Source organism: Rattus rattus, chromosome 9, assembly GCF_011064425.1.
Source record: "Rattus rattus isolate New Zealand chromosome 9, Rrattus_CSIRO_v1, whole genome shotgun sequence".
Taxonomy (NCBI): Eukaryota; Metazoa; Chordata; class Mammalia; order Rodentia; family Muridae; genus Rattus; species Rattus rattus.
This window is the reverse complement of record NC_046162.1, coordinates 60,711,625-60,736,585: the sequence shown is the minus strand read 5'-3', so window position 1 is coordinate 60,736,585 and position 24,961 is coordinate 60,711,625. Positions and strand designations below refer to the sequence as shown.

The following is a 24,961-nucleotide window of genomic DNA, read 5'->3' as shown; positions in this document are numbered from 1 at the left end:
CTGCAGCATTGTCAAGGAGCCTGTGTTACCAGAGCGAGGTTCCTAATGAGAGGCAGTGCTGACCTTTACCCCTCCCCTGTTTCTGAGGATACTCAGGTTTCTCATTAAAAATGCCAGGAACAGCTCAGGGGCAAACGTTCACTTCCTCAAGGAGGCTGTCAAGCCACCAGAAGGTTACCAAGTCTTGTGGTTCAAGACTCACAGAAGCACACCTGTTTCATTTCCCTGGTCTCTCTTCCCAAACAAATGTAATAAATAGGCAGACAACTTGTTATTTTTTAATTTTTTAATGACGAAAACAAAAATACATCTAAAAGCGAAGCTTCTGGAAAAACCATTTGTTCTTCCCTGTCTTGTATCTAGAAAGGAAAAAATAAACAAGTGACACACAGGAAAAAAAATAAACAGGAAAACAAATTCTTTGACAGGATTCAACAAAACCAGGACACACTTACCGCTCCTCAAACTTGACCTTGGCCTCCCGCCTGGCCTTGCGTTTCAGTGCTGGGTCTCTGAACACATCCTTGTTGACAACAGTTTTGTCCAAGGGGATATCCACAGAGTACCTGGGTTAACAGTGCAAAGGAGATTAGCTAGGGACACCAGGAAGCCAATTCCTCGAGAGACCTGGAGTGGTCAGGATACAAACCCTCAGCAGCATAGCCAGGAATGCCCATTGAAGCTATGCCACACCCCCATGAGATTCCGTGGAAATTCTCATTTTGAAACTCCTTTTAAAAGGTGAGATTCATCACACCAGACTTTACCTTCTGCACAAAGCTGGCTATTTGGCCAGCTGGATTTTCCTTAGGCAGCTGTGGTACAGGCCTAACTCCAGCACCCGAAGGGCTGAGATGAGATCTCAGACTAGCGGAGCTGAGCAAACTACCAGGACCCTAGAGTAAGACAGTCCCAGCAACAAATGCTGACAACCAGCTCTGGCTAGAAGACCACCTGCCTATCAAGTGCTAGGATCCTAACTGTGCCTCACCACCTTGTCTGTTAAGAGTTGAAAGAGAGAAGAGAGAGAGAGCGTACTCGCGCACATACTAGTCCACTGTCAGCACTTAGGACCAGTTCTCGGCACCTATGTGCACCTAGCCATACATGCAGGCAAAAACCAACCAACTAACCAACCTGGGTGGTGGTGAATCCCTTTAATCCTAGCTCTAGGCACAGGCAGCTGGATTAGCCAGTTCAAACTAGTCTTGGCTAGCCTAGAACTGATGTGGGAAAAAAATTCCTAATCATGTGTTTCTATGCATGTGAGTCCAGGTTTCACTTGGAGACTAGAAAAGGGTGTCTGATTTCCTGGAGATGGCGAATAGGTAGCTTGGAGCCATGTAACAACCGTCAGGTCCTGGAATTTAAACCCAGCTGCTCCGCCAAAATAAAATAACCATCCTATGAAGGTGTCTACAGAGCATCGCATGGTGAGTTAGGCCCTTGTTGCTCTAGAGAATGCTTGCTGTCTTTGGTCCAATCCCAGAAGCAGCCTCTGCTAGGCTAGTCCTGCCCCAGTTAGTGCTCTTGGGGTACCAGAGACCTGGCTCCGCCCTGACTGCTCTAGGCTGACAATGTCCTGCTTCCCTGGACTTGTACCATCTTAAGTAGCATCTTCCTACTCTCCTGTATCCTTGTCTGGGAAACTTGTTCCTAGCACCAGACCTTCCTTTCACTTCTCTTTCCTACAGGAGTGGGATGGACATCGGGGTCCACAGGACAGTAAGCTGCCACTGATCTTCATTTTTTTTTCTTTTTTTTTTCGGAGCTGGGGACCGAACCCAGGGCCAAGCGCTCTACCACTGAGCTAAGTCCCCAACCCCGCCACTGATTTTCGTGACAGCCCCCTTTTTATTTTGGTTTGAGACAAGATCTCACTGAATTATCCTTACTGGTCTTAAAACTTGGAATCCTCATGCCTTAGACTCTAGCATTTCAGGTATAAACTGCTGTGTCCAGTCTACAGGGCATTTTGGTGAACCACCCCTGTAAGACCGAGCTCTGGAGATGGGGGTCAAGCACCCAGTTTTGGGTTATTAATGCCCAACCTCTCCCATGTGTGACACAGTATCTGCCTAATGAATTTGTGTGGAAAGGAAAAAAAAATAACCACCATAATGATTAAGCTGTCTCTCTATCCCGTTTCAAATCAAATCTGCACAGAGCCCTCTCCTTCCACCCTTATACAGGTTCCAGGGACTGAGCTCTGGTCACAAGCAGCAGGCCCTGAGCTGTCTCATGGCCCAAAGAAAACGATCTTGTACAAGGGTGAGAGAAAGCAGAACAGATTGTCCTGTGTACCCCTGAAGAAAGACAAATCCAACAATCCACACTTAATAAAAAACTTCAATCATACTCGGTGAAGCTGTCAAGAGAAGACGAGAGCGACCTGAGAAAGACAGGGTGCTCACACCTGTTACCCAGAATGCAGGATTCCAAATGTGAGGAAGCCTTGCGCAAAAAGACAACAAAAACAGACCCAGAAGACAAAATGAACTACAGACGCTGACAAGTCTTCCCTCCCCCAACCGCACTGTGGTAAGCCAGGGTCTTGCATCTGCTGCACGGTTACACACGCTTAGAAGCTTAGCGTTCTCAAGAGGTAGGGAAGAGGATGCAGAGGCAGGAGAGGGGTAAAGGGAACGTGACGGCCTTTTCTCCACTACAGCCACCACAAGGCTGCCCCCTCCAGGGCGGTGGGATAGGAACTCCCACTTCTACTTCTGGAAGGCTCACCTTGTGGGCATGAGGTGGTTGTAGTTATAAACTTTCACAAAGGACTTGATCTTGGATCGCTTGGCGATCTTCTTCTTGCCCATGGCAGCTGTCACTTTTCTGGGATAGCGGTCAATTCCAGCCACCAGGGCATGGCTGTAAGGGCGGTCGGAGGTGCCATCATCAATGTTCTAAGTGAGAAAAGGAAAAAAAAAATGCCACATTACCCCCCTTGATCCTATCTTAGTACAACTGTGTTTATTTTTTTTTTTTTTGGTTCTTTTTTTCGGAGCTGGGGACAGAACCCAGGGCCTTGCGCTTCCTAGGCAAGTGCTCTACCACTGAGGTAAATCCCCAACCCACAACTGTGTTTATTAATACACCCTCCATACCCAACATCCTTAGACCACTGTAGAGGGCAGTGATTTAATGCTAAGAGCCAACAGGACACTGAGTTAGCCAGTGTTGACTCCTGTCCCAAGGAGCGTTAGAAGTCCATCAACAGCTAACACTCAGATGCTAGGTGCCACCTAACGCCTTCCTCCATGAGGCTAATTAAGGTTAAAGCTGAGACTACAAAGCCGGCAGCCTAAGCCTTAAATACACCCAGGGGATGCTATCTAAGTGGAAGAAGTCTCTCTCAAGCTACATGCTCTCAGCTGCAGCACCTATTACTCTGACCTTAAGTAACAACACCTCTAAACCTTAGTATCTGAAATTAAGTTACTTAGGTCTTAGGTTACTGCAAGAATTACACACCACAGCTGTAATATGTTCAATGTATACAGTGGCCACCACTAATATTCATTATACATTCGCCAGTGTCTTGGACGAACTGCTTGGATAGGAGGTCTTAAAATCCGATCCGGTTCATCTTATACAGCAACCGAAATCCCCACATGCAAACAGTCAAAAGAGCCCCGGAGGTCTGATACCTTCACGATGACGGCTTTGCGTCCGGAGTAGCGTCCAGCCAGGACCAGCACCACTTTCCCGGGTTTCATAAACTTGCCCATTTCTGCAGAGAACAAAGACAAGGAGCCGCTCAGAAGTCTGTAAAGCGGAAGGCCCCGGAGCCGACTTCTACGTGCGAGCCCCGGTCGTAGGCCCGCGACTTTATATCACTTTAGGCCACGCGCCCGGAGGTTCTACTGGAGGGACGCAACTTGTCGTGAAGCCGCCAAAGGCTCAGAGTCTGAATGAGCCCAGCAACCCGACCCCGGGGCCGCGATGGCGGCGGATTGCAAGACCCTCTCAAGGCCTCTACTCACCGACAGCAAGCAGCCGGCACCCAGCAAAAAGGAAAGAAGGCCACTTCCGCTAACCTTTCACCTTGCGGAGAGGCGGCTTCACTTCCTGTCCCGCCTCTCAGGCTCAGCCAAGCCCTGCGGTTGGTGGTCAAAGTTGCTGGCGGAAGGAGCTCGTGAGGGCGGGTGGCAGCGCGTTTGTTTTTGAACTAAGCTTTATTAGTAGCACAGCAGCGGGCAGGAGCAGAGAGTTCAGGTTCCGGCCTGTGGAGGGAGGAGCAAGGAGGACACCGGAGTCTACACTCTGTTCTATCGCCTTCATTGTTGTAGTCCCCTGCTCTGCCACTAGGTGGGGGACAGAGGCTGAAATTTACAGTTTTGCTTTGGAAGAAGAGCCAGGCTTTGCGGGGGTGAGGGTTGGGGGATGTGGCACAAGCCTGTAATCCCAACATTTGAGGGACTGAGACAGGAGTTCCAGTCCAATGTGGGTAATATAGACCCTACCTTTAATAGGTAAATACATTAAAAAATTATTTTAATTTAAATAATAATTTAAAATTATTCATAAGAAACAAAATGACTCCTGTACTGTCTGATGGAAAATGGGAACTATCAGACAGCGTCCTCATTTCCAATCTTCAACCCGAAGATGTCAGATATTATCGACCAAAATAAGCATGTGGTACTTCTAGCTTTTAAAATATATTTTTAATATTTTCATATATATGTATATATATGTTATCTTAATATATACATATATTAAGACTTATTTTTACTTTTGTGTATGAGTATTTTGCCTTTTTGCCTGTGGGTATGTATGTGCACCAAGGTGAGTGTCTATTGTCCAAGGAGGCCAGAAGAAGGTGTTGGAGGTCCTGGAACTGGTGTTACAGATGATTGTGAGTCACTATGTGGGTGCTGGGAATTGAACCTGGGTTCTCTGCAGAAAGTGCTCAGAGCATGAAAGCCATCTCTTTTAGCCCCTGTTTATCAATTACGTTTTTTTTCATTTTTTTTTTTTGAGGACTCTATGGCCTTATGTGTGTATCAATGTACTGTGTGTTTTAAAGTGTGTGTGTGTGTGTGAGAGAGAGAGAGAGAGAGAGAGAGAGAGAGAGAGAGAGAGAGAAGAGAGAGAGAAGAGAGAATGAATGAATGAATCTCCTAGAGCTGGAGTTATTGGCTATGGTGAACCATTTGATGGGGCAACTAGGAAGAAAACTGGGCTTTTCTGGAAGAGCAGTAAGTGCTCTCCAGCTCTAAGCCACTTGGCTAGCACTTAATGAGACAAGATCTTACTCTGTAGCTGAAACTGGCCTGGAACTCATATTACAGCCTAGTCTGGAATCCAGCTTTCAGTGATCCTCCTATTGCAGCCTCATGCATCCTGGAATTACAGGGGCCAACCACCACTCCTAGCTTATACTTACATTTTTATATCCAATTAAAATGGTTATATATATATGTATGTATGTATGTATGCGTGTGTGTGTAAAACTGTGTACCCTGGGCTGCACGTAGACTCGTAGCAACCTTCCTGCCTCAGGCTCTTCCACCTGTGACTCCAGGTTAAAATATTTTCTGAAGCAGGAGGAAGCATTTCCCAAGGTGATGAACAGACCAAGCTCCCTCACCTACCAATTCTAGAATACATTTCACCAGCTCTCTTCTATCAGTTTTTAAAAACATTTTAAAATTTTTTAAAATTTTATGTATGTGGTGTCTTGCCCAAATGTATGTCTGTGCACCTCATTCATGCCCGCATGCAGGCCCGAAAAAGGCATCAGAGTTCCTGAAACGGCAGTTACATATGGTTGTAGCCACTATGTGGGTGCTAGGAATTGAACCCAGGTATCTCTGGCAGAGCAAGAGCAGCCAATGCTCTTAGGATATCTCCCCAGGCCCCACCCACCAGTTCTGAATGGACTCTTCTATCAAGGAGCAGCAGACTACGATGTTCAACCTCTTCCACCCCTTTGGCTTGATGTCTGTCTGCACATCAATTTCCCTATACATCATGGCTTCCATGGTGTGAGCCTGCAGGTTCATACTGAGCTCTCCTGAAGGCTGCCTTCTGACTGGCAAGTGTCTCTAATGCATTGGAGAACACCGAGTGTGAAGCACTAGGGAGCCAAAATGAATGGTAAAGGAGATGTCTTTGACACACTATTATGTACCTCAACAAAAGGGTCCGTGTCCAGAGTGCTGGTCCACAACTATAACCCCAACAGGAGGCAGTGAAAGGAGCATCAGAGAAGTTCAGGGTCATCTTCAGCCACATAATGAGTTCAAGACCAGCATAGGCTATAGAAGACTGCCTCAAAAACAAAACAAGGCCTCCTCCTAGTGGCACGAGCCTGCTAAACACGAGAAGGCAGGAGGATCTCTGAGTTCAAGGCCAGCCTGGTCTACATATAAAGCTCAAACACATCAAAAATTCAAAACCCAAGAGGCTGGAGTGCTATGGTTAGGAGCACTTATGCCTCTTCCAGAGAACTTAAGAACATGCTTTCTGGGCTGGAGAGGTGGCTCAGTGGTTAAGAGCTTGACTGTTCTTCCAAAGGTCCTGAGTTCAAATCCTAGGCACCACATGGTGGCTCACAACCATCTGTAGTGAGATCTGATGCCCCCCTCTGGTGTGTCTGAAGACAGCTACAGTGTCTAAATAAATAAATCTTTAAAAAATAAAAAGAACATGTTTTCTTATTGTTTGCTTTGTTTTTTGAGACAGGGTTTCTCTGTGTAGCCCTTGGTTGTCCTAGAACTCACTCTGTAGACCAGGCTGGCCTTGAACTCAGAGATCTGCCTGCCTCTGCCTCCCAAGTGCTGGGATTAAAGGTGTGTGCCACCACAGTCCAGCAGCAGTCTACTCTGAATGCCGTCAGTTCTAGGGTCCATTCTCTGTACAGAGAGCTGTCGCACTCATGCTGCATCCACATCCCACCGCCTAGTGATGGCGTTCAGTTCCTGGAGCCCATACTGTGATGGAAGAACTAACTCCACACAGGAGTCATGGGGCTCATGTCCCTGTCCCCACACACACATGGGCACTCAAGTTAAAAGACAATACAGAGGTCTATCTGGGCCATGCTATATGGCCATTCTAGCTCTCATCCACCCCAAACACTGACAGCCTCATGAGTGGACTTAACAGTACCAGTCTTCAGAAGCAGCATGTATAATGCCATTCACTGCTGTGCGGATGCCATAGCCTGTGCAAGATGAACAAAATGACCAAGGCCCTTCTTAGGGAATCTGACCAGACAAATCAATACATATACAAAACCTAGACTGCCACCAAATCCTGAGCCAATCCAGGGCAGAGTGGAAGTGGACAGTTTCTAAATAAATACCGACCTAGATTACATGGGCTGACAGGACTAGAGAGACTTAGGAAGTGAGGAGGAGCTATGGGCTTTGCAGAGAAGCTACCCAAAATACTGAAACTTTATTAGCAATCACAGATATATCATTATTCATGATATTTTACAATTATCTTTTGTCTCCTGGGGTTGGTGCTAAGGATTTACCAGGCAAGCACTCTACCACAGAGCCGCATTCCGAGCCCAAACCCTGGGAAACACTAAGTGTCCATGATGCCTCTCAAGTGACACATTGCTGAAACAAGGCAAAGGGCACTTCACGGGAACAAAGTACAGGGGGCAGTTTGGTTCACCCATCTTCACTGAGTCCTGGAGCAAGTGCCCTCTGCAAGCTGAATGATGAGGGAGTCACCTCCACAGTCATGCAGGCCCTGCCACTGTGCACACTGCGAGATCAAACCTCCAGTCTCCAGGACAAGTTGCACCAATGAGTGGAACTCATCACCGTGAGTGCTGTGCGCTCCTGACAGACAGGAATTCCTCTGAACGCTTTCACTTCTGAGACTGTCAGTCATGAGAGGCCCACAGAAGAAAGTGACTTTCCCGAAACAGCACAGGAAGGACATCAGCTGTCTTTCTTTATAATGAGAGGAGTGCTGACTGAGTGTGAGATCACCTCAGCAGGGAGACCTCCTTCTCATAACTCCCTCAGAACAAAGGGGAATCAGAATTCATAACTGGAATTACAGTGCTGGCCCTAGCGCCCTCAAAGCTGCTCTGATAAAGACTCTTCCTAGCAGGAGCCTCAAGGTCAGTGTCTTGTGGCTGCGGTGAAGAGAAGGGCGAACCTGCATTTTCTAAAAATCAGACATGGCACGGTGAGTTGGGCATTAGCTGTGTGGTAACTGATTTTGTTACCGCAGGCTCCAACAGTGGGCCAGGCACACTGTGGTGGGCTCGGGTCAGCTTCTTCTGTTGCTTTTAGCATCCTCAGCACTGGCTGTGCATGCATTGCACACACCGTACCACTGAGCTACATCTCTAGTCCTGATACTGTTATTTTTTGGATTTTATTATTACACTTACTTGTGTTTGGGCAGGAATTGACATGTTCCAGTTCATGTGTGGAGGTAAGAGGATAGTTAGTGGGAGCTCTGCTCTCCCTGTACCACTCAGATTGCCAGGTGTGACAGCAGCATCTTTACCTGGCGAACCTTCTCTCAGGCCCCAGCACTATTTTTGCTGGGACTCTCTGTCACATCTTTCTAAACTTCAAAGAGAAAAGTAGGCTTTGCTACCATTAGCTGACCACCTGAAGGGTCTAGAAAGGGTCTAAGAAACTGTCTCTAACCATTCCTCTGACTCCCTAGCTTTTAATCTACAATTCTAGGACATCTACTTCTCCAGAGCAAGGTGTGTGGGGGCTAAGGTTAGGCCTTCTCATCAAAAGGCATCTTTGATATTTTTGAGCTGGCGCACGGCCAAGTCGACAGGAAGGCTGAACTTGAGGCTGCTGAGGCGGCTGAGCAGGTTGAGGGCGCTCTCAAAACCTGTGTGGGCCATGTAGCTCCAGGGCTGGTAATGGGGCTCGATGAGGGACCCTGACTTGCAGATGAGGTTTACCCAGGACACCAGGCGCTGCTCGTTCAGTGCCATGCATACCAACGCCTTCAGTTCCGAGTCAGCGCTGCGCTTGAAAGGGTCATGCTCTGTCAGCACCAGGTGGATGGCTGTCAGAAGGCTCTGTTTGGGGGTCACAGCAGCATCACCCATTATAGGCAGAGCGAAGGACTGTGAGAGCTTCCGGGCTGGGGATTCCACATATGCACGGCCATTCTTGGCATGATAGTACTTTACAAAGAGCTCCCAGGGGTGCATGGTCTCAGGGGCCGAGGAGAAAGCTGGCAACAAACAAGCAATGGGGGCCATGACAAGGCTCATCCCAGAGGAGGAAGCATATAGTCCATGGGCCAGCAGGTCCCTCACAGCCACTGTCAGCTCCTTCCGCACAGCCATGGTCAGCTCATCTCTGCCTCCCAGAGAGAGGTCCTGGAGGTTGGCCGAGGTGATGACATGGTCATGTGGCTGATGTCTCAGGGCTAGTTGCTTTACTCTGTCAACGGATACTTCCAGTCTTTTCAGTAATGGGGAGTAGTCTCTGTCTGCCTGGCCCCTCTGCCACAGGGTTTGAGGGATCTGGCCGGTGGCACAGCCCAACTGGCTAACAGCGAAGATCTGGAACACAGCCAGCGCTCGCCGCATCAGGTGCAGCCCTGTCTCCCGGACCCGCTTCGTGTCTTCTGCCTTTGCTGCTTAGAAAACAGTGACTCATTAGAGAGGTCAAAGTGACACAGGACATTCAACAAATCACCGCTGTGAGCAAGCCTTGCCTCTGAGCCACAGGACAGGTGTCACACGAAGGCAAGGCTGTAGCTGGACTGGCTTATTATCGATTAGAGCTGATAATACTAGCTACTATAATTGAGCTACTGTGTAGCTTGTCCATTTCTAATATACAACTCAGGCTGTTGTTGTTTTCAAAGGATCTTGCTATCATGGCATTCCTCACCCTCAGCTTCTCTACTGCTGCGAATCCAGGCAGGTATACCATGTCCAGGTTGGCCTCAAACTATCTTCGGCCTCTTTGTGCCTCAGTTTCTGAAGTGGTAGGATTACAGGTGTATCCCAACAAGCTCAGCTTCTTTTTTTTTTTTTTTTTTTTGAGCTCAGGATTAAACCAGGGCTCTAGGAACCCATCTACTCTCTACACTAGGTGTGTACTACACATCTCCTAGATCTGGTCATTTCAAAATTATACTCAAGAGCTGTACATCCATTACTGTGACCCACATTAGAATTTGTTGTTTTTTTTTTGTTTGTTTGTTTTTTATCACTTTATTCAGACACACCAAAAGGTGGCATCAGATCCTGTTACAGATGGTTGTGAGCCACCATGTGGTTGCTGGGAATTGAACTCAGGACCTCTGGAAGAGCAGTCAGTGCTCTTAACCACTGAGCCATCTCTCCAGCCCTAGAATGTTTTTATCATCCCGAAAAGACATCCTGGACCATTCTCATCTCCCCTCTCCCATTTCTTCCCAAAAACCAAGCAGTCATTAATGTTAATCTGTGTGTGTGTGTGTGTGTGTGTGTGTGTGTGTGTGTGTGTACACACGTGCATACAGATGTTCATAAGGTCGGAGGATAAGCAGAGGGAGTCAGTTCTCTCCTTCTTCCATGTAGGTCCTGAGGATCCAACTCCCATCCCCAGGCTTGGCAGCAAAGTACCAACATCTGCTAAGCCAACCCCAGCATCCTTTCTTTTTCCCAGACAGGCTCTCCATATGTAGTCCAGGTTGGTCTTGAACTCTCCATCTTCCTGCCTCCACCTTCCACTTTCTGCTTTTGTAGCCTGTGCATCCTAGGCACCGTACTTACCTTTGTCAGGCCCTGGGGGCAGTGTGCTGCTGCCTGCTCTGGTGGAACTGATTCCTGCCTTCCCGCTGGTCTTGCACTCACAGTGTCCTCCTGTCTGCAGAGGGCTTCCCACTTCATCTATTGTCAGAAGTTAAAAACAAGACACGCATTTATCCCCTTCATAGTAGATGTTAAAGGGAAAAGAATAGTTAATAGTGTCTACTATATGATCAGAACTTGATAAATTATTGCCCTTTACTGTGTGAGAGGTCTGTACTGTCTGGTACAGCACAGTTGGCTTAATAATATTTGCTTAGTAAATGAGGAATGAATCATCCCCAGTAAGACTAAGGGAGGGATCTGCTCAAAGCCATGAGGCCAACACTGGACCTGAAAGACCTTCAGATCATGTTCTTTCCATCCTACTGTGGCATACGTGAGCGGTCTCACTCTGTTGGCGAGCCTGGAACTCATACTATGTAACAGGCTGGACTATAACTCAGATCTGCCAGTCTCTGCCTCTCTTGAATTCAAGGATTAAAGGCATGCACCACTATACCCACTTCAAGTCTCTTAAACACCGTAGGAACTGGCCCCTTAAATACACGTTCTTAGTCCACACAGAACTAGCACACTGTCTGTCCTTGAGTCCTCCTCCCGGATGTTCTCTGACCTTGGATGAAGCTGATGAACATCTCCAGGTCCCGGATCTGGGTTTTCAGCTGTTCCACCAACTGCTCTTTCACCCGAGCTGGGTTGACAATCTGAGCCACCGCTGCATCCACACGTTGTCGAAGCTCCTCGGTGGACAGGGAACTGATGTCCTCATTCAGATTCATGTCCAGTTTCTTTATTAACTCATCGATGATCACCTATAAAGACCACTGCCATGAGTGTACCCTTTCCGATTCTCAGGCAGAGAGTAAGGAGGAGAATCTTGGCAAGGTAAATAAAATCGGCTACTGTGCTCAAAGGTAAATAAAATCTGCACAGACCTTCCACTTCAGGAGAAACTGATGCCGCTGCTGATTAAGACGGGGCCTGAGAGATGGCTCAGCAGATAAAAGTGTCTGCTATATAAGCCTAGTGACCTGAGTTAGAGCCCACAGAAAGGTCAAAGGAGAGAATGTCTGTGACTACACACTCATACAATAATTTAAGAAGACAGATGGGAACACAGATTCTCTTCTCCTTCCAGAGTAACAAGAGCCCTCGCTCAGCTCAGGGCTGGGATGAAGCTATTTGTAGAGTGCTTCCCTAGCATGAATGAAAACCTGGGTACGTGCTCTCTGGTATAGAAACCAGGTGGGAAGGTGTACACCTGCCATCTGAGCACCTGGAAAGCAGGAGGCCCAAAGTTCAAGGTTACCCTTGACTATATAACAAGAGGCCAGTTATACAAGGCCTGTCTCAGAAACAAACAAAACAAAAAACACCTAATTTCTTTTGGTCAGAAATGGTAGCTTTCATGTACTGTGAATTTAACAGGCCAGTAACCTTTCACCCAATAAAAGGACAAATGGTCTAAAGTGGCTAAAGATCCAATAGCCTCATATTTGGGCTGTAGAGGTGGCTCAGCAGTTAAGAGCACTGGCTCTCTGTCACAGGACCAGGGTTGGGCTCCCAGCACCCACATGGCAGCTCACAACCTCTGTAACTCCACTTCAGTTTGCCACCATCTTCTGACTTCAACAGGCAGTTGCTTGATTCCCTTGATACACAGATGTATAGGTGGACAAAATAATCATACACATAAAATAAAGATAAATAAAATAATCATACATATAAAATAAAAATAAAATCCCCAAAGCTTCATATTTACTTTCTCTAAAGGCTTCTGAGTGAATATATACTTATTCTTTCCTTTTTTTTTTTTCCTAGTCAGGGTTTCTCTGTGGAGCCTTGGCTGTCCTGGAACTCACTCTGTATACCAGACTGGCTCAAGCTCACAGAGATCCACCTGCCTCTGCCTCCTTAGTGCTGGGATTAAAGGCATGGCCACCACCTGGCACCTGGTACTCATTATGTCTTAATTTCTCACCACTTTTAACTGATGGAAACACATGATAAAGGAACTCTGGAAGGAAGCAAGAGAGACAGACTGGTTCCAGGAAGTAGTAGACTTTCCCTTTGATTTGGACCCTGGGTTCTCGGGAAGGCCATGGGAGGAGTGCCCTGGGGAGAGGCTGTGCTGGAATACCACCAGCAGGGACATAGTAAGCAGGAGAAGCCAGAGTCACCTCTGAGGTCTGCTCACCCGCTGTCTTTCCAAGACCACGGACTGTGGCAAGGAGTCATAACTACCCTCCTGATAAGCAAAGGTTTCCAGGTCATCAAGCTGGGTCTTGAGCTGCAGAATCAATTCTTTCTGCTTCTCCCTCTGAGTTTCCAGGCGCTCCCGTTTTTCCTGTTCACTCTGTGATGAGAAAAACACTTGGGTCTATTTTACAGAAAAGAGAAACCCAAGGCACTTTAAGACTCTCAGGCCAATAATGACCAGGGAGAAACATAAACCTTCAACAAAGCAACAGACAAGGCAGGTTCAGCAGTAACAGTGTACTTCACCCAGGGCAGCTGATTATATTTGTGTTCTCATTTGGAACACGATACAACACAATGAAGCCTTTTGCTAATAGGCTTGTTGTTTTTCAAAGTCAGGAGAGAGAAAACTCAGGTAAGATGGCCTCCAGGAGTTAAAGGTGTCATCTTCTGTGGTCAGTTGACACAGCATAACTCCTTGCTACTCTGTGCAAACCAATTTTTGCACAACTGTCTGGGGGATGAGCCAGGGTTGGTGCCTTGTGAAGACTCGAGGATCAGAGGTTCATGTCCAGCATGAGCTAGACAGCTAGTTTAAGGGTGAGTTACAACAGACTCTGTCTCAAAAGGCAAAGCCTGGGCTCTAAGTATAGAGAAAGGCTTTACATATATAGAAATCAACCAGTTTTATAAATTTCAAAGCTACTTGGAAAGGTTATAGCTATTTTTGTAAAATGGGAAACAATGAAATGTAAGTACATAAGGTATAAAAATATAGAAGCCAAGTCATAGGGATGGGACAGTAACAGTGTAGAGTGTGGGCATATGTGTGGGGTAAATTTCTCTGTGAACGGGCTGGAGAAATGGCTCAGTGGTTAAGAGCACTGACTGCTCTTCCAGAGGTCCTGAGTTCAAGTCCCAGCAACCACATGGTGGCTCACAACCATCTGTATTGAGATCTGATGCCCTCTTCTGGTGTGTCTGAAGACAGCTACAGTGTACTCATATGCATAAAAAAAATTTCTCTGTGAACAACCCCTTTCACACTGCCAGCTACCAGCCTTTAAGTTATTAAATGTCCTTTACAGGGATCAAGTCTTGCCAACACATTCTTAGACACTGGGTCTTCATCATTTTGACTATAAAACCGAAACAAAACAAAAAGCAAGCCAGATGTCATGTGCCCACCAGTACTCCTCAGTGAGTTTCAGGCTAACCTGTGCTATGTATACAGACTCTGTCTTAACCACCACTGAAAAAACTAAACCACTCACAGGCATAAGGCTGCATTTTAAACTAGGATCCACACAGTATTAAAGTTAGCCTTAAAGTGGTACTTACCAAGCCCTCAAGAAGCAAGGTAGGAGGAGAGAAGAGAGAAGACAAAAAAACAAAAAGTTATGCTTTCGCTCAACTTCTTAATGAGCAATCCCCCTCCTTTAGCTTTGTAGAACACGAGGTGCCTCAGGGTACTCTCCAGGTCTTCCTGAGTGGTGACACTGTTTCTCAGAACCCCTTTCTTTTTCTCAGTAGTAACTAGGCCTCCACCGAAAGCTTTCCCTGGTTTTCTCCAGGAAGTACAAGCCATTTCTTCCTTTGTATTGTGTACACTTAGTCATCATGGTGTTTGTTTAGGATCTGTCTCTGTGAATCTACAAACTCCTAAAGGGCCTTGACTTTTGATCTTCAATACACCCAGAACTGTGCTCAGTATGGGGCGAATTCTCAGCATGTATTTCTTCTCCTTATATCTTTAAATTTTTATCTTATGTTTATGGATGATTTTTCCACATGCATGTCTGTGCACGACGTGAGTGCCTGGTGCCCACAGAGGCTGGAAGAGGGTGTCCAATCATGTGAACAGGATGTATAGACAGTTGTGAGCTGCCATGCAGATGCTGGGGATCAAACCTGGGTCCTTTGCAAGAGCAGCCTGCTCTTAACCACTGAGCCATCTCTCCAGACTTCATAACACATGTCTTATATGTTTTTGGACTATTAGGTGCAGAACAACAAATTCCAAATAATGAACTGGGGGAAACTGTCTAAGTAGCCAAAAGAGAAAGAAACAAAGACATAGTCTATCTTTGTCATCCCTTTGTGAAGCCAAGGAAGAAGCCAGCTATAAATCCTGATTTGTTTCCATGACTACACCTGCCAGAGTCTGTCACTCGCTGTCATCATTACAGTATATTTGCTGGAATTACGAAAACAAATTTATCAGCAAGACCAATAAGTTCTGGGGCAAGGCAGTCTGGTACACATTTAGATAAAGTTGACAGTAATCTGGAGAGACTGGGGAGATAGCTAACTTGGTAGTGTGCCTGCATAGCATGCACGAGGTGCTGGGTTCAAACCCAAGCACTGAATAACTGCGGATGGTCCACATGCTTATAATCAAGAAGGTGAGGCAGAAAGATGAGAAATTCAAGGTTAGGAACACCAAGACTGAAGACTTGTGTTTGACGTCTAGAACTCACATTCTAAGGAGAGAACTCCTGAAAGTTGTCCTCTGACCACCACATGCAGGCTGTGACACCAGCGACACCAGCACTGTACACACACACACACACACACACACACACACACACACACACACACACACGCACGCACATTAAAAAAACAAACTTCAAGATTATTCTATAGCAAGTTCTGGGCTATGAAAATTTCAAGGACTGAGGACAAAGCTTAATTGGTGACAGAGTGCTTGCCTACAACATGGATGTTCCTGGGTTCCACCCCCAAGATTGTCCCCTTTGCCCCCCAAATCAGAAAAGGTACATTCACTCTGCCCAAAGATGCCCTCCACTCCAGGTACTGCGTGTTCAGATGTCAACTGCTAATCAGCAGGAGCACACTTTTTTATGTCATTACCCTGACATTTTTTTCTGAAAGTGACAATAAACAATAGAGACAATGCCACATCTGCACAGGACCTTTCACATTGTTCACTACCAGACAGGGCCTGGCCATAAATCTGGTGACCTGTGGTTGACTGGTCTTTGTGCAAGGATATATGGGTACCAGAAGGAAGGAACTGGAAACAGTTCAGATCAGCGTAAGTCAATATCTCCTGCCAATAAATTTTCTTGGCTGAGCCATTTTGAGTGGGAAGAAAGCCACATGTGGACTGCAAACTTCGGAACAGGAAGGAGAAAAGGCAGCCAGTCTCAAAACTCCCAGCTTCCAGAGATTCAAAGTTTGTAAGGAACCTTCCCGTGTGTGGTTTACAGAATGTCCTTGCTTCTTCGGTGTCCTTAAGACTGCACTTGTCAGTCAGAAGGCCCCGTTCAGAGAACCCCGTTATTAAGAACAGTCTGAAGACATTGTTAGGACATCCTTATAATCAGATGTGTTTCTTTCCACTGCCAATGGATGATGTCTGTTCACCAAACCTCTGAGATAAGACAGCATAAAGATTACAGCCTATCTATATGCCAAAAAAAGCATGAGGGATTAATTTAAATTTTCCATGGACCAATTCACTTCCCTTTCACTTACCACTTCTCCCGTTCTCAGTGTTCATTCTATCAACAAATGGTCAGGGTTGGTGGTATACCTCAGGGTAGCGAGTGTGACACAAATACACTCCAGTACCTCAAAGCTTGGGCAAGGTAAGCAGAGGCAGCACGGCTCCCACTGCCCTTTCAATACTCCTTTTCAATGCTCGTCAAATGTCTTTCTGCATCTTCCTGTCTCCATTCTCTCTATCTTGTATACACATACCTATAATACTTCCAGTTCGGTCGCTCCTCAACCTTTCTACGTCGGTCCGTGTCAGCATCACCACCCACAAACTCCCTGCCTGCATCATCTTAATCCTCATCCGGACCTAGCCGCAGACACTCACCTGGACCTCGCCGCGCACCCGTGGCCGGTCCCCCGGCAGCACATCGCTTTCTTCACTGCCACAAGGGTCTTCCAGCCCCTCATAACCTAGGACGTGAGGACAGCCGCGGAAGGCAAAGTCTTCGAGCTCGCGCAGGAGACGTTGCTGCTCCGCCGGCGCCCCCCGCACTACCTGGCGCAGGCGGAACTGAACTTGCGCGAAGTGCGAGGACAGCGCGAGCAGGGCCGAATCCAGCTGCCGCCGCTCGGCTTGCAACCGCCTCAGCGTGCGGACAGTCGCGTCGGGAGGAGAGCCCGGAGCCGCTCCAGGCTCTTCGGCTGCCGCCTCCTCCGAGAACGTCGCCGCCCCAGGACCGGCCTCGGCAACTGCCCCCACGGGAGCCCAGCGCACAGTCTCGCATGGTGGCAGCGACTCCTCCTCGTCTTCTTCTTCTTCCTCGTCCTTCGCCTTAGGCCCGACAGCAGTCACTACTGTTCCCAGCTCCGTAGCCACTTCCACCGTCGCCATCTTCCCGGAAACGCCACCGCACATCAGTTGCGCCCCCTTGCTGCCATGGCAACGGGCTCTGGCAGCGAAGCCTGGATTGAGCGGTGGGCGGGGCTTGCACGCCTCCAATCCGGGGAGGGACCGCCCCGCCCCCTCGGGACTTCTTTAATGCATTTTGTGAATTAGACACAGGAATACTTAGCGTTGGAGGAACAAGTGAATGAAACCGAGAACAAGTAATGTCCTGCCTATAGGGTCTAGTGTAGCCCTTTCCCTGGACAAAGACGGTAGATATTGTATTCCTGATCTGTTTATATCTGAAGACCCCCGAGATGTAGTAAACGCTCCCAGAGTCATGGAGGGCAGATCACTTTTGCTGTCAAGCCACCTTTCCCTCCCTCTCAACCCTTCCTCCTACCATATAAGGAGAGGCAGCTGCTAGAGGCCTCCTAGGATCTAAAGATAGAGGCCTTTCTTGGGACTCCAAAAGCCACGGGGCAGCTTGGAGCCACCATGGAACGGTGAGTTTCAGGCCGTCATAGTACAGGACCTACATACTTTCCTGCCCGTTTCCCTGCAGATTTTCTGCCCCCCATCTTGTAGAGGCTGTTGATTCCCATCAGAGCCCCAGACTCCACGTCTCTGTGACTGGGTGAGAGGCGTTGTGGGATCTGAATGTACTTTCGAATTCCTTACTTCCTTTGTCTCTCTGGGTTTATTCTCGCCACCTGCACCCACTCCCACCACTCCCCTGACTGGTTCAATGGCACCGCACACGACTCTCTGGTCTCCTCCCTCTACCTTTCCATATTGCCTTCAGTCTTGCCCACCCCTACCAAGCCCCACCTCCAACCTCTTCAGGCAGCACGCCCGGACTCTGTGGTACGACAGACCCAAATATGTTTTCATGGAGTTTTGCGTTGAGGACAGCACTGACGTCAGTGTGCTCATTGAGGACCACCGCATCGTGTTCAGGTAGTAGACTGGCCTGGCGTCTCAAGAACTGTTCTTATCTTCCTGGTCTTTCAAAAACTTGTCCCATCACTTCCTATTTCTCTTTACCGTATCTTTAGCTGCAGGAATGGTGATGGTGTGGAGCTGTACAACGAGATTGAGTTCTATGCCAAAGTGAACTCCAAGGTGAGGGCAGGGTAAGGATAATCAGATCTGGACAGAAAGGCTGGCCAAGCAAGGAAAGTGGAGGTTTATCCTAAAACTCAGTCTCTAAAAGTGAGGCATCCTGTCTGACAGGACTCCCAGGATAAGCGCTCTGGTCGCTCCATTACTTGTTTTGTGAGGAAATGGAAGGAGAAGGTGCCCTGGCCTCGACTCACCAAGGAGGATATAAAGGTGAGTGTGTAGGGAGTGGTCTAGTGCTGTGCTCTCTCTGTGCACCCAGGTATCAGTTATATCTGGAATGGTGTTTGCCTTCTTTCAAGTCACTATTGAGGGAGTCCTCTGGGTCCTGTGTATCTGATCTCCCAAATATTCTAGAATCTATGTATTTTGTATTTCCTTCTAGTCTAGACACCATCCATCAGGGTTTGCTGAGAGAAGTAGGTTTTTGTTCGTTTGTTTTTTGTTTTGTTTTGTTTTTGTTCGTTTGTTTTTAAAGATTTATCTTACGTATGTGAGTACACTGTCACTGTCTTCAGATACACCAGAAGAGGGCGTCAGATGTCATCACAGGTGGTTGTGAGCCACCATGTGGTTGCTGGGAATTGAACTCAGGACCTCTGGAAGAGCAGTCAGTGCTCTTAACCACTGAGCCATCTCTCCACCCTGAGAAGTAGGTTTTTGTCTGTGTTTGCTTTTGGTTTTTTTTTTTTTTTTTTTTTTTCTTTTTTTTTTCAGGCTGGGGACTGAACCCAGGGCCTTGCGCTTGCTAGGCAAGCGCTCTACCACTGAGCTAAATCCCTAACCCCTGGCTTTTGTTTTTGAGTCAGGCTCTTTGTTGCTGAGGCTGGCCTTGAACTTGCTATCCTTCTGCCTCATTGACATTACAAGCGTGTGCGTGACATGAAAGGCATTCCTATGCCTGACTTTGTCCCATATTTTCATTTCTAAGCCACTCATTCCATTGTTCCCAGTGTGCTCTGTTAAATATAACCTTGAGTTTGTCTCTCCCACACTGAAGACCCTTTGGTAGCAACTACTCCTCTAAAAGCTGAAAGTTGGCCACCTGCTGGCTGAATCTTGCTTTTACATTCATTCAGTAGGTTTTTTTCCACAGTTAAAAAATGATTCTGGGGGTTGGGGATTTAGCTCAGTGGTAGAGCGCTTGCCTAGCAAACCCAAGGCCCTGGGTTCGGTCCTCAGCTCCGAAAAAAAGAAAAAGAAAAAAATGATTCTGAGGGGCTGCACATGTTAAGAGCACTGGTTGCTCTGTAGAGAACCTCAATTCAATAGACAGTTCCCACAATGGTGGCGCACAACTGCCTGTAACTCCAGTTTGCAGAGAGCCAACACCTTCTTCTCACTTCCATGGGCACGTGGACCACATACAAACATGCAGGCAAAACAGTCATACACATAAGATAAAAATAAACAAATCTGAAAAATGGTATGGACTGGATACTAACATTCGTCATTTTTTGTCTGTTGCTCACATTAAAAACATGTAGATCATGGGTTAAGTGAGAAGGCCCAGTAGGTAGAAGTGCTTGTACTGATCTGAGTTTGAGGCCCAGGTCCCATTCCTGGAAAGAGAGAACCAACAAAGGGGGACATCCATTTGTGTGTAAAGTGACGTGCTCCTTCTTTTCCATTTTATTGTAAAATATGAGACTGGAGAGATGACCCAGTTTTGTTCTCTCTCTCTCTCTCTCTCTCTCTCTCTCTCTCTCTCTCTCTCTCTCCCTGGATTTTGGTTTTTCAGGATAGGGTTTCTCTGTGTAACGACCCTGTCTGTCCTAAAACTCAATTTGTAGACCAGACTAGACTCAAAACTTGGAAATCCACCTACCTCTGCCATCTTGACTGCTGGGTTTAAAGGAATGTGCCACCACACCCAGCTAGAGAAACCCAGTTTTTAAAAGCAGAGGCTGCTCTTCCATAGACTCAGGTTCAGTTCCCAGCTCACGGCAACTCAGAAGTCTTGCTTGGTTGAGTCCCAGGATGCTCTGTGTTATGTTGACCGCCCCAGTCCATCAACCCCTGGAGGGTAGAACTCTGTGCTTTTTTCAGACCCTGCGTTTTTGGCATCCTGTTTGGCACCAAGTAAGTGCCGGTGAACCTTTGTGGCTGCGGCTTGTGGGGGACACGTTGGAGCACTGTACCACACTGACCTTTTTCCCTCTGAGGTCCCCACCTGTGCACACGTCCCCACTCTTTCCCTGCACCATTGCTCCTGTCCTCCCTGCTGTGACTGTCTGTGCTTCCTCTCACAGCCCGTGTGGCTCTCTGTGGACTTCGATAACTGGAGAGACTGGGAAGGAGATGACGAGATGGAGCTGACTCAGGTGGAACACTATGCAGAGGTATGAAGCACAGCACCTGCCGCTCTTAACCAGTCTGTGTCTATGTGCACGTCCTTGCTGTGGAATTATCAAGGCCCAGGTGGGGATACTAGGACTCCCTCAGCAGGCCACTCGCTGGCGCTAATATCCTGTACATTTGATTCATTGCATATTTATCAGAAACGAGAGAAATTAGTATTAGCGACATTTAAAAGAAGAAAAACAAAAGATTTATTATTTATCTATTTTCGAGACAGGATCTTAACCATGGAGTAGTCTGGAACTCACTCTATAGACCAGGCTGGCCTCAAACTCAAGGCATCCACTTCTGCCTCCCTAGTATTGGGGTTAAGGGTGTGTTCTACCTTGCCTAGGGTATTTTTATTTAGGTGTGTTGTGTGTTGGACCCCCAGAGTTACAGGTGGTTGTGAATTGTCTGATGTGAGCATTGGAAATAAAACTTGAATCCTCTGGAGGAGAAGCAGGTACTCTTAGTTTTGAGCCATCTTTAAACAAACAAACAAACAAACCAGCCTGGTGGTGTTGGCACAGGCCTTAATCCCAGCACTCAGGAGGCAGAGACAGGCTGATCTCTGAGTTCGAGACTAGCCTGGTCTACAAAGTGAGTTCTAGGACAGCCAGGGCTACACAGAGAACCCTGCCTTCAAAAACCATTCTTTAGGGGTTGGGGATTTAGCTCAGTGGTAGAGCGCTTGCCTAGCAAGCACAAGGCCCTGGGTTTGGTCCTCAGCTCCGAAAAACAAAACAAAACAAAACAAATTCTTTAAATAAATAAACCCAACAATGTGATAATTTTATTTATGCATTGGTTTATTTATTTATTGGGAAGGACAGATGCACACAAGCCCGGGTACCTATGTGGAGAACAGAAGACACATTTTGGGAGTGTGTTTTCTATTTCCAACATGGAGGTCCCGGGAATTGAACTCATGTCGTCAGGCTTGGCAGCAGTTGCCCATTCTTATTGAGCCATCTTGCTGGACCATATTAGTAAAATGCCCCACAGCCTCATTTACTGTTTATAGAGCAGTGTCAGCATTCTGTAAAAATGTAAAAACCTCTCCCACCGCTCTATAGTTGTTGTTCTCATGTGTGATTCTAGGTGGTTCATAGGAATCTACTAAGGTTCTCACAAGTCAGGAATCTACAACCTGCCATGTGTGGTTTAAAGAACCTCGGGGTTGGGATTTAGTCAGTGGTAGGTGCGCCCTAGGAGCGCATATACAGGTTGGTCCCCACTCTGGAAAAAAAAAAAAAAAAAAAAAAAAAAAAAAGAAGATGGGGTTGGGGTTGGCTCATGGTGGTTTGGTTTTGGTCCCCAGCCCCGGAAAAAAAAAAAAAAAGAAAAGAAGAAGACCAGAACCTCCTTAATTCAAATTGTAAAAGAACTCACAGACCCCAGACCTGGATTGACATGGAGGGTTCCTTCTGAGTGTGTGTAAGATGATTTTTTTTCCTTTGTAAGATAAGGTCATCCTATGTAGCTTAAGCTGGTCTTGAACTTCCTATCCTCCCACCTCAGCTTTGTGAATGCTAGAATTATTGGTCTGTGACACCCACTTTAAATTAGTTTTCTTTTTTTTTTTTAATTTTCATCATGGTTTTGGTATTCTTTTTCTTTTTTTTTTTTTTTTTTGGTTCTTTTTTTTTTTGAGCTGGGGACCCGAACCCAGGGCCTTGCGCTTCCTAGGTGGCGCTCTACCACTGAGCTAAATCCCCAGCCCGGTATTCTTTTTTCTTAAAGATTTATTTATTTCTTTTTAAAGATTTATTATGGGGTTGGGGATTTAGCTCAGTGGTAGAGTGCTTGCCTAGCAAGCACAAGGCCCTGGTTTCGGTCCTCAGCTCCAGGAAAAAAAAAAAAGATTTATTATATTTGTACTTTTTTTTCTTTTTTTTTTTTTCGGAGCTGGGGACCAGTTTATTATGTTTGTATGAGTACACTGTAGCTGTCCTCAGACACACCAGACAAAGGCATAGGATCCCATTACAGATGGTTGTGAGCCACTATGTAGTTGCTGGGAATTGAACTCAGTACCTCTGGAAGAGCGTTCAGTACCCTTAACCACCTCTTACCCTTAACCATCTCTCCAGACCAGTATTTTTTTTTTTTTGGTTCTTTTTTTCGGAGCTGGGGACCGAACCCAGGGCCTTGCGCTTCCTAGGCAAGCGCTCTACCACTGAGCTAAATCCCCAACCCCCAGACCAGTATTTTTATCATGTGTTCATGTGCCTTAAGGAGTTTCCGTAAGCCATGTGCACTCAGGTGACAGAGGAAGTCTGAGAGCATAACTGTCTGACATGGGTGCTGGGAACTGAACTTGGTTACAATGTAAGTGCTCTTAACCATCGAGCCAACTCTCTAGGCCCTGCATGCCTTTCCCCTTTTTGTTTTGTTTTGAGACAGGACTTCTCTGTGTAGCCCTGAATGCCCTAGAAGAAGCTTTATAGACCTGGGGGGCCTCAAACTCACAGAGCTCTGCCTGCCTCTGCCTCCTGAGTGCTGGGATTAAAAGGAAGTATCACCACAACTGGCCGGCCCCGGTGCTTTTGGGTCAGGGTCTCCTGAAGCCCAGGCTGGCCTTGTGAGCTTAGGCTGGCCTTGAACTCCTGATCTTCCTGCCTCTACTTGTTAAGTTCTACTATTACAAGCAAGCGCCAACATACTTACCCTGTCTGAGGTTAACTTTTGTAAGCCACCAGGTAGGTTCTGGGAACCAAAGGCAGGTTGTCTTAGAGAACAGCAAGTGGTCTTAACCTCTCTACTAACATTCAGACCGTTCTTCCCTCACCCTTCCTCTCTTGTGACCGTTTCTTTTTCTATTAGCTTTTGAACAAGGTCAGCACTAAGAGACCTCCCCCTGCCATGGATGATCTGGACGTAAGTAATACTTTCCCTAGATCTTTCAGTTTCCCTTTACCCTTTTTTTTTCTTTTTCGGAGCTGGGGATCGAACCCAGGGCCTTGTGCCTGCTAGGCAATCGCTCTACCGCTGAGCTAAATCCCCAACCCTTCCCTTTACCCTTTACAAACAGCACATTAAAGCTGGATCCAGCTCAGTGGGAGAGTTCCCACCATGAACAAGTCCCAAAAAGGAAGAGGAGAAAAAAAAACCCACAACCATATAAGAATGTGTATCCCATTCTCTGGTGCACAGTAGTTCTCTGCATGGTAAACTAAGTCTGAGTCTGACACAAGGTCGAGTGTTCTCTCAGCCTCCTGCTTCTTCCTCCCCACCCTAGAACAGGAGTGCCTACACTCTTCAGAGCAGTAACACCATTTGAAATCCTTAAAACAAGTGGCACACAATAGAGTCCTATTTACTGAGTCCTGGTGCTTTACCTCATTCCCCAAAGTTAGCCTCCTAAGAGACATGACTTGGGAATTTAGAAGAGCAGGGCGGGTGAACAGCATCTGTAAAGGTCGCCATAGAAACCACAGGTGCTTTGTCTTCTCCTTCCAGGATGATTCTGACAACTAACTAGCTCTCTGTGACAGTGGACCTGGGGAGGAGGCTGTAGCTACCTCCTGTCGTGCTGAAAAGCTAGGATGGGCTCTCCTTCAACTCCTTCCTTGTGCATCAGGATCCACAGAGACCTCAGAACTCTTCCAGAAACTCTCTCTGAAGGGTCCCTCTCCATGTGTTAGGTCTTCCCCCTGGGAACCTAAGTGTGGTCCTGCATCAGATGGGGTGGGGAGCTGACAGGTTGGGCTGCTGACTTCCCACTGATTTGTGCTTGGGATGCTTGGGTTTTTGGGACACGTGTTTATATGTGGTAAAGCAAAGGCCAAAGAAGAAAGAGATTATAATAAATTCTAGGAATGATCCTTCTCTTTCCTTCTTGCACTTTCCCCTCCCTGTGGAAAGCCCCTTCTTTCTCAGAGCTTCTGGCCACTTTTGCAGTGGGAAGATGTTACACAGACTTCATCTCACCCAGATTGGTCCCTGTGACCCCTAGACCGTTAGCTTCCTGTACCTCTGTGGTCAAGAGTATATAGTGTTGTTTTTGTTTGTTTGTTTGTTTTCAGAAAATGAGAGTTTGGCTCTCAGTGCCCATACCAGGTGGCTCACAACCACCTGTAATTTGGTGCACATACACATAAGTAAAAAATAAAATATTTTAGGGCTAGAGAGATGGCTCAGTGGTTACATAAAATAAATCTTTAAAAAAATAAAATATT

At 46.9% G+C, this 24,961-nt stretch overlaps 3 protein-coding genes across 7 annotated transcripts; 1 reads left to right on the top strand and 2 right to left on the bottom strand.

Annotated features, from left to right (window-relative positions):
* Positions 1–282: 282 nt before the first annotated feature.
* Positions 283–3,976, bottom strand: Rpl27 (ribosomal protein L27). Its single transcript, XM_032911798.1, has 4 exons — positions 3,654–3,976; positions 2,740–2,909; positions 456–566; positions 283–359 (listed from the first exon to the last, which is right to left on the bottom strand). The coding sequence occupies exons 1-4, from the start codon at positions 3,732–3,734 to the stop codon at positions 311–313; spliced, it is 411 nt and encodes a 136-aa protein (XP_032767689.1). The 5' UTR covers positions 3,735–3,976; the 3' UTR covers positions 283–310.
* Positions 3,977–7,374: 3,398 nt separating this feature from the next.
* Rundc1 (RUN domain containing 1) lies at positions 7,375–17,352 on the bottom strand. 4 transcript variants are annotated; one of them, XM_032911790.1, is made up of 6 exons: positions 16,815–17,352; positions 14,306–14,311; positions 12,963–13,121; positions 11,379–11,577; positions 10,727–10,843; positions 7,375–9,600 (listed from the first exon to the last, which is right to left on the bottom strand). In XM_032911790.1, the coding sequence occupies exons 1-6, from the start codon at positions 17,343–17,345 to the stop codon at positions 8,732–8,734; spliced, it is 1,881 nt and encodes a 626-aa protein (XP_032767681.1). In that variant the 5' UTR covers positions 17,346–17,352; the 3' UTR covers positions 7,375–8,731. The 4 variants fall into 4 exon arrangements, with proteins under 4 accessions (XP_032767681.1, XP_032767682.1, XP_032767683.1 ...); XM_032911791.1 differs by having other exon boundaries at positions 7,375–9,597; XM_032911792.1 differs by lacking the exon at positions 14,306–14,311.
* On the top strand, positions 17,302–24,908 carry Ptges3l (prostaglandin E synthase 3 like). 2 transcript variants are annotated; one of them, XM_032911797.1, is made up of 7 exons: positions 17,302–17,821; positions 18,162–18,275; positions 18,374–18,440; positions 18,552–18,650; positions 20,690–20,779; positions 23,607–23,660; positions 24,243–24,908. In XM_032911797.1, the coding sequence occupies exons 1-7, from the start codon at positions 17,814–17,816 to the stop codon at positions 24,258–24,260; spliced, it is 450 nt and encodes a 149-aa protein (XP_032767688.1). In that variant the 5' UTR covers positions 17,302–17,813; the 3' UTR covers positions 24,261–24,908. The 2 variants fall into 2 exon arrangements, with proteins under 2 accessions (XP_032767688.1, XP_032767687.1); XM_032911796.1 differs by having other exon boundaries at positions 17,444–18,275.
* The last annotated feature ends 53 nt before the right edge of the window (positions 24,909–24,961 follow it).

Coding starts and splice junctions, on each gene's coding strand:
- Rpl27 (XM_032911798.1), bottom strand. CDS start 3,734: ATGGGCAAGTTTATGAAACCCGGGAAAGTGGTGCTGGTCCTGGCTGGA. Junction 2,910..3,653: donor GCAAAGCCGTCATCGTGAAG/GTATCAGACCTC, acceptor TTTCTCACTTAG/AACATTGATGATGGCACCTC. Junction 567..2,739: donor AACCACCTCATGCCCACAAG/GTGAGCCTTCCA, acceptor CTGTTAACCCAG/GTACTCTGTGGATATCCCCT.
- Ptges3l (XM_032911796.1), top strand. CDS start 18,064: ATGGCACCGCACACGACTCTCTGGTCTCCTCCCTCTACCTTTCCATAT. Junction 18,276..18,373: donor GACCACCGCATCGTGTTCAG/GTAGTAGACTGG, acceptor CCGTATCTTTAG/CTGCAGGAATGGTGATGGTG. Junction 20,780..23,606: donor AGGTGGAACACTATGCAGAG/GTATGAAGCACA, acceptor TTTTTCTATTAG/CTTTTGAACAAGGTCAGCAC.
- Rundc1 (XM_032911790.1), bottom strand. CDS start 17,345: ATGTGCGGTGGCGTTTCCGGGAAGATGGCGACGGTGGAAGTGGCTACG. Junction 11,578..12,962: donor TGGTCTTGGAAAGACAGCGG/GTGAGCAGACCT, acceptor TGGTCTTTATAG/GTGATCATCGATGAGTTAAT. Junction 10,844..11,378: donor GTTCATCAGCTTCATCCAAG/GTCAGAGAACAT, acceptor TTCTGACAATAG/ATGAAGTGGGAAGCCCTCTG.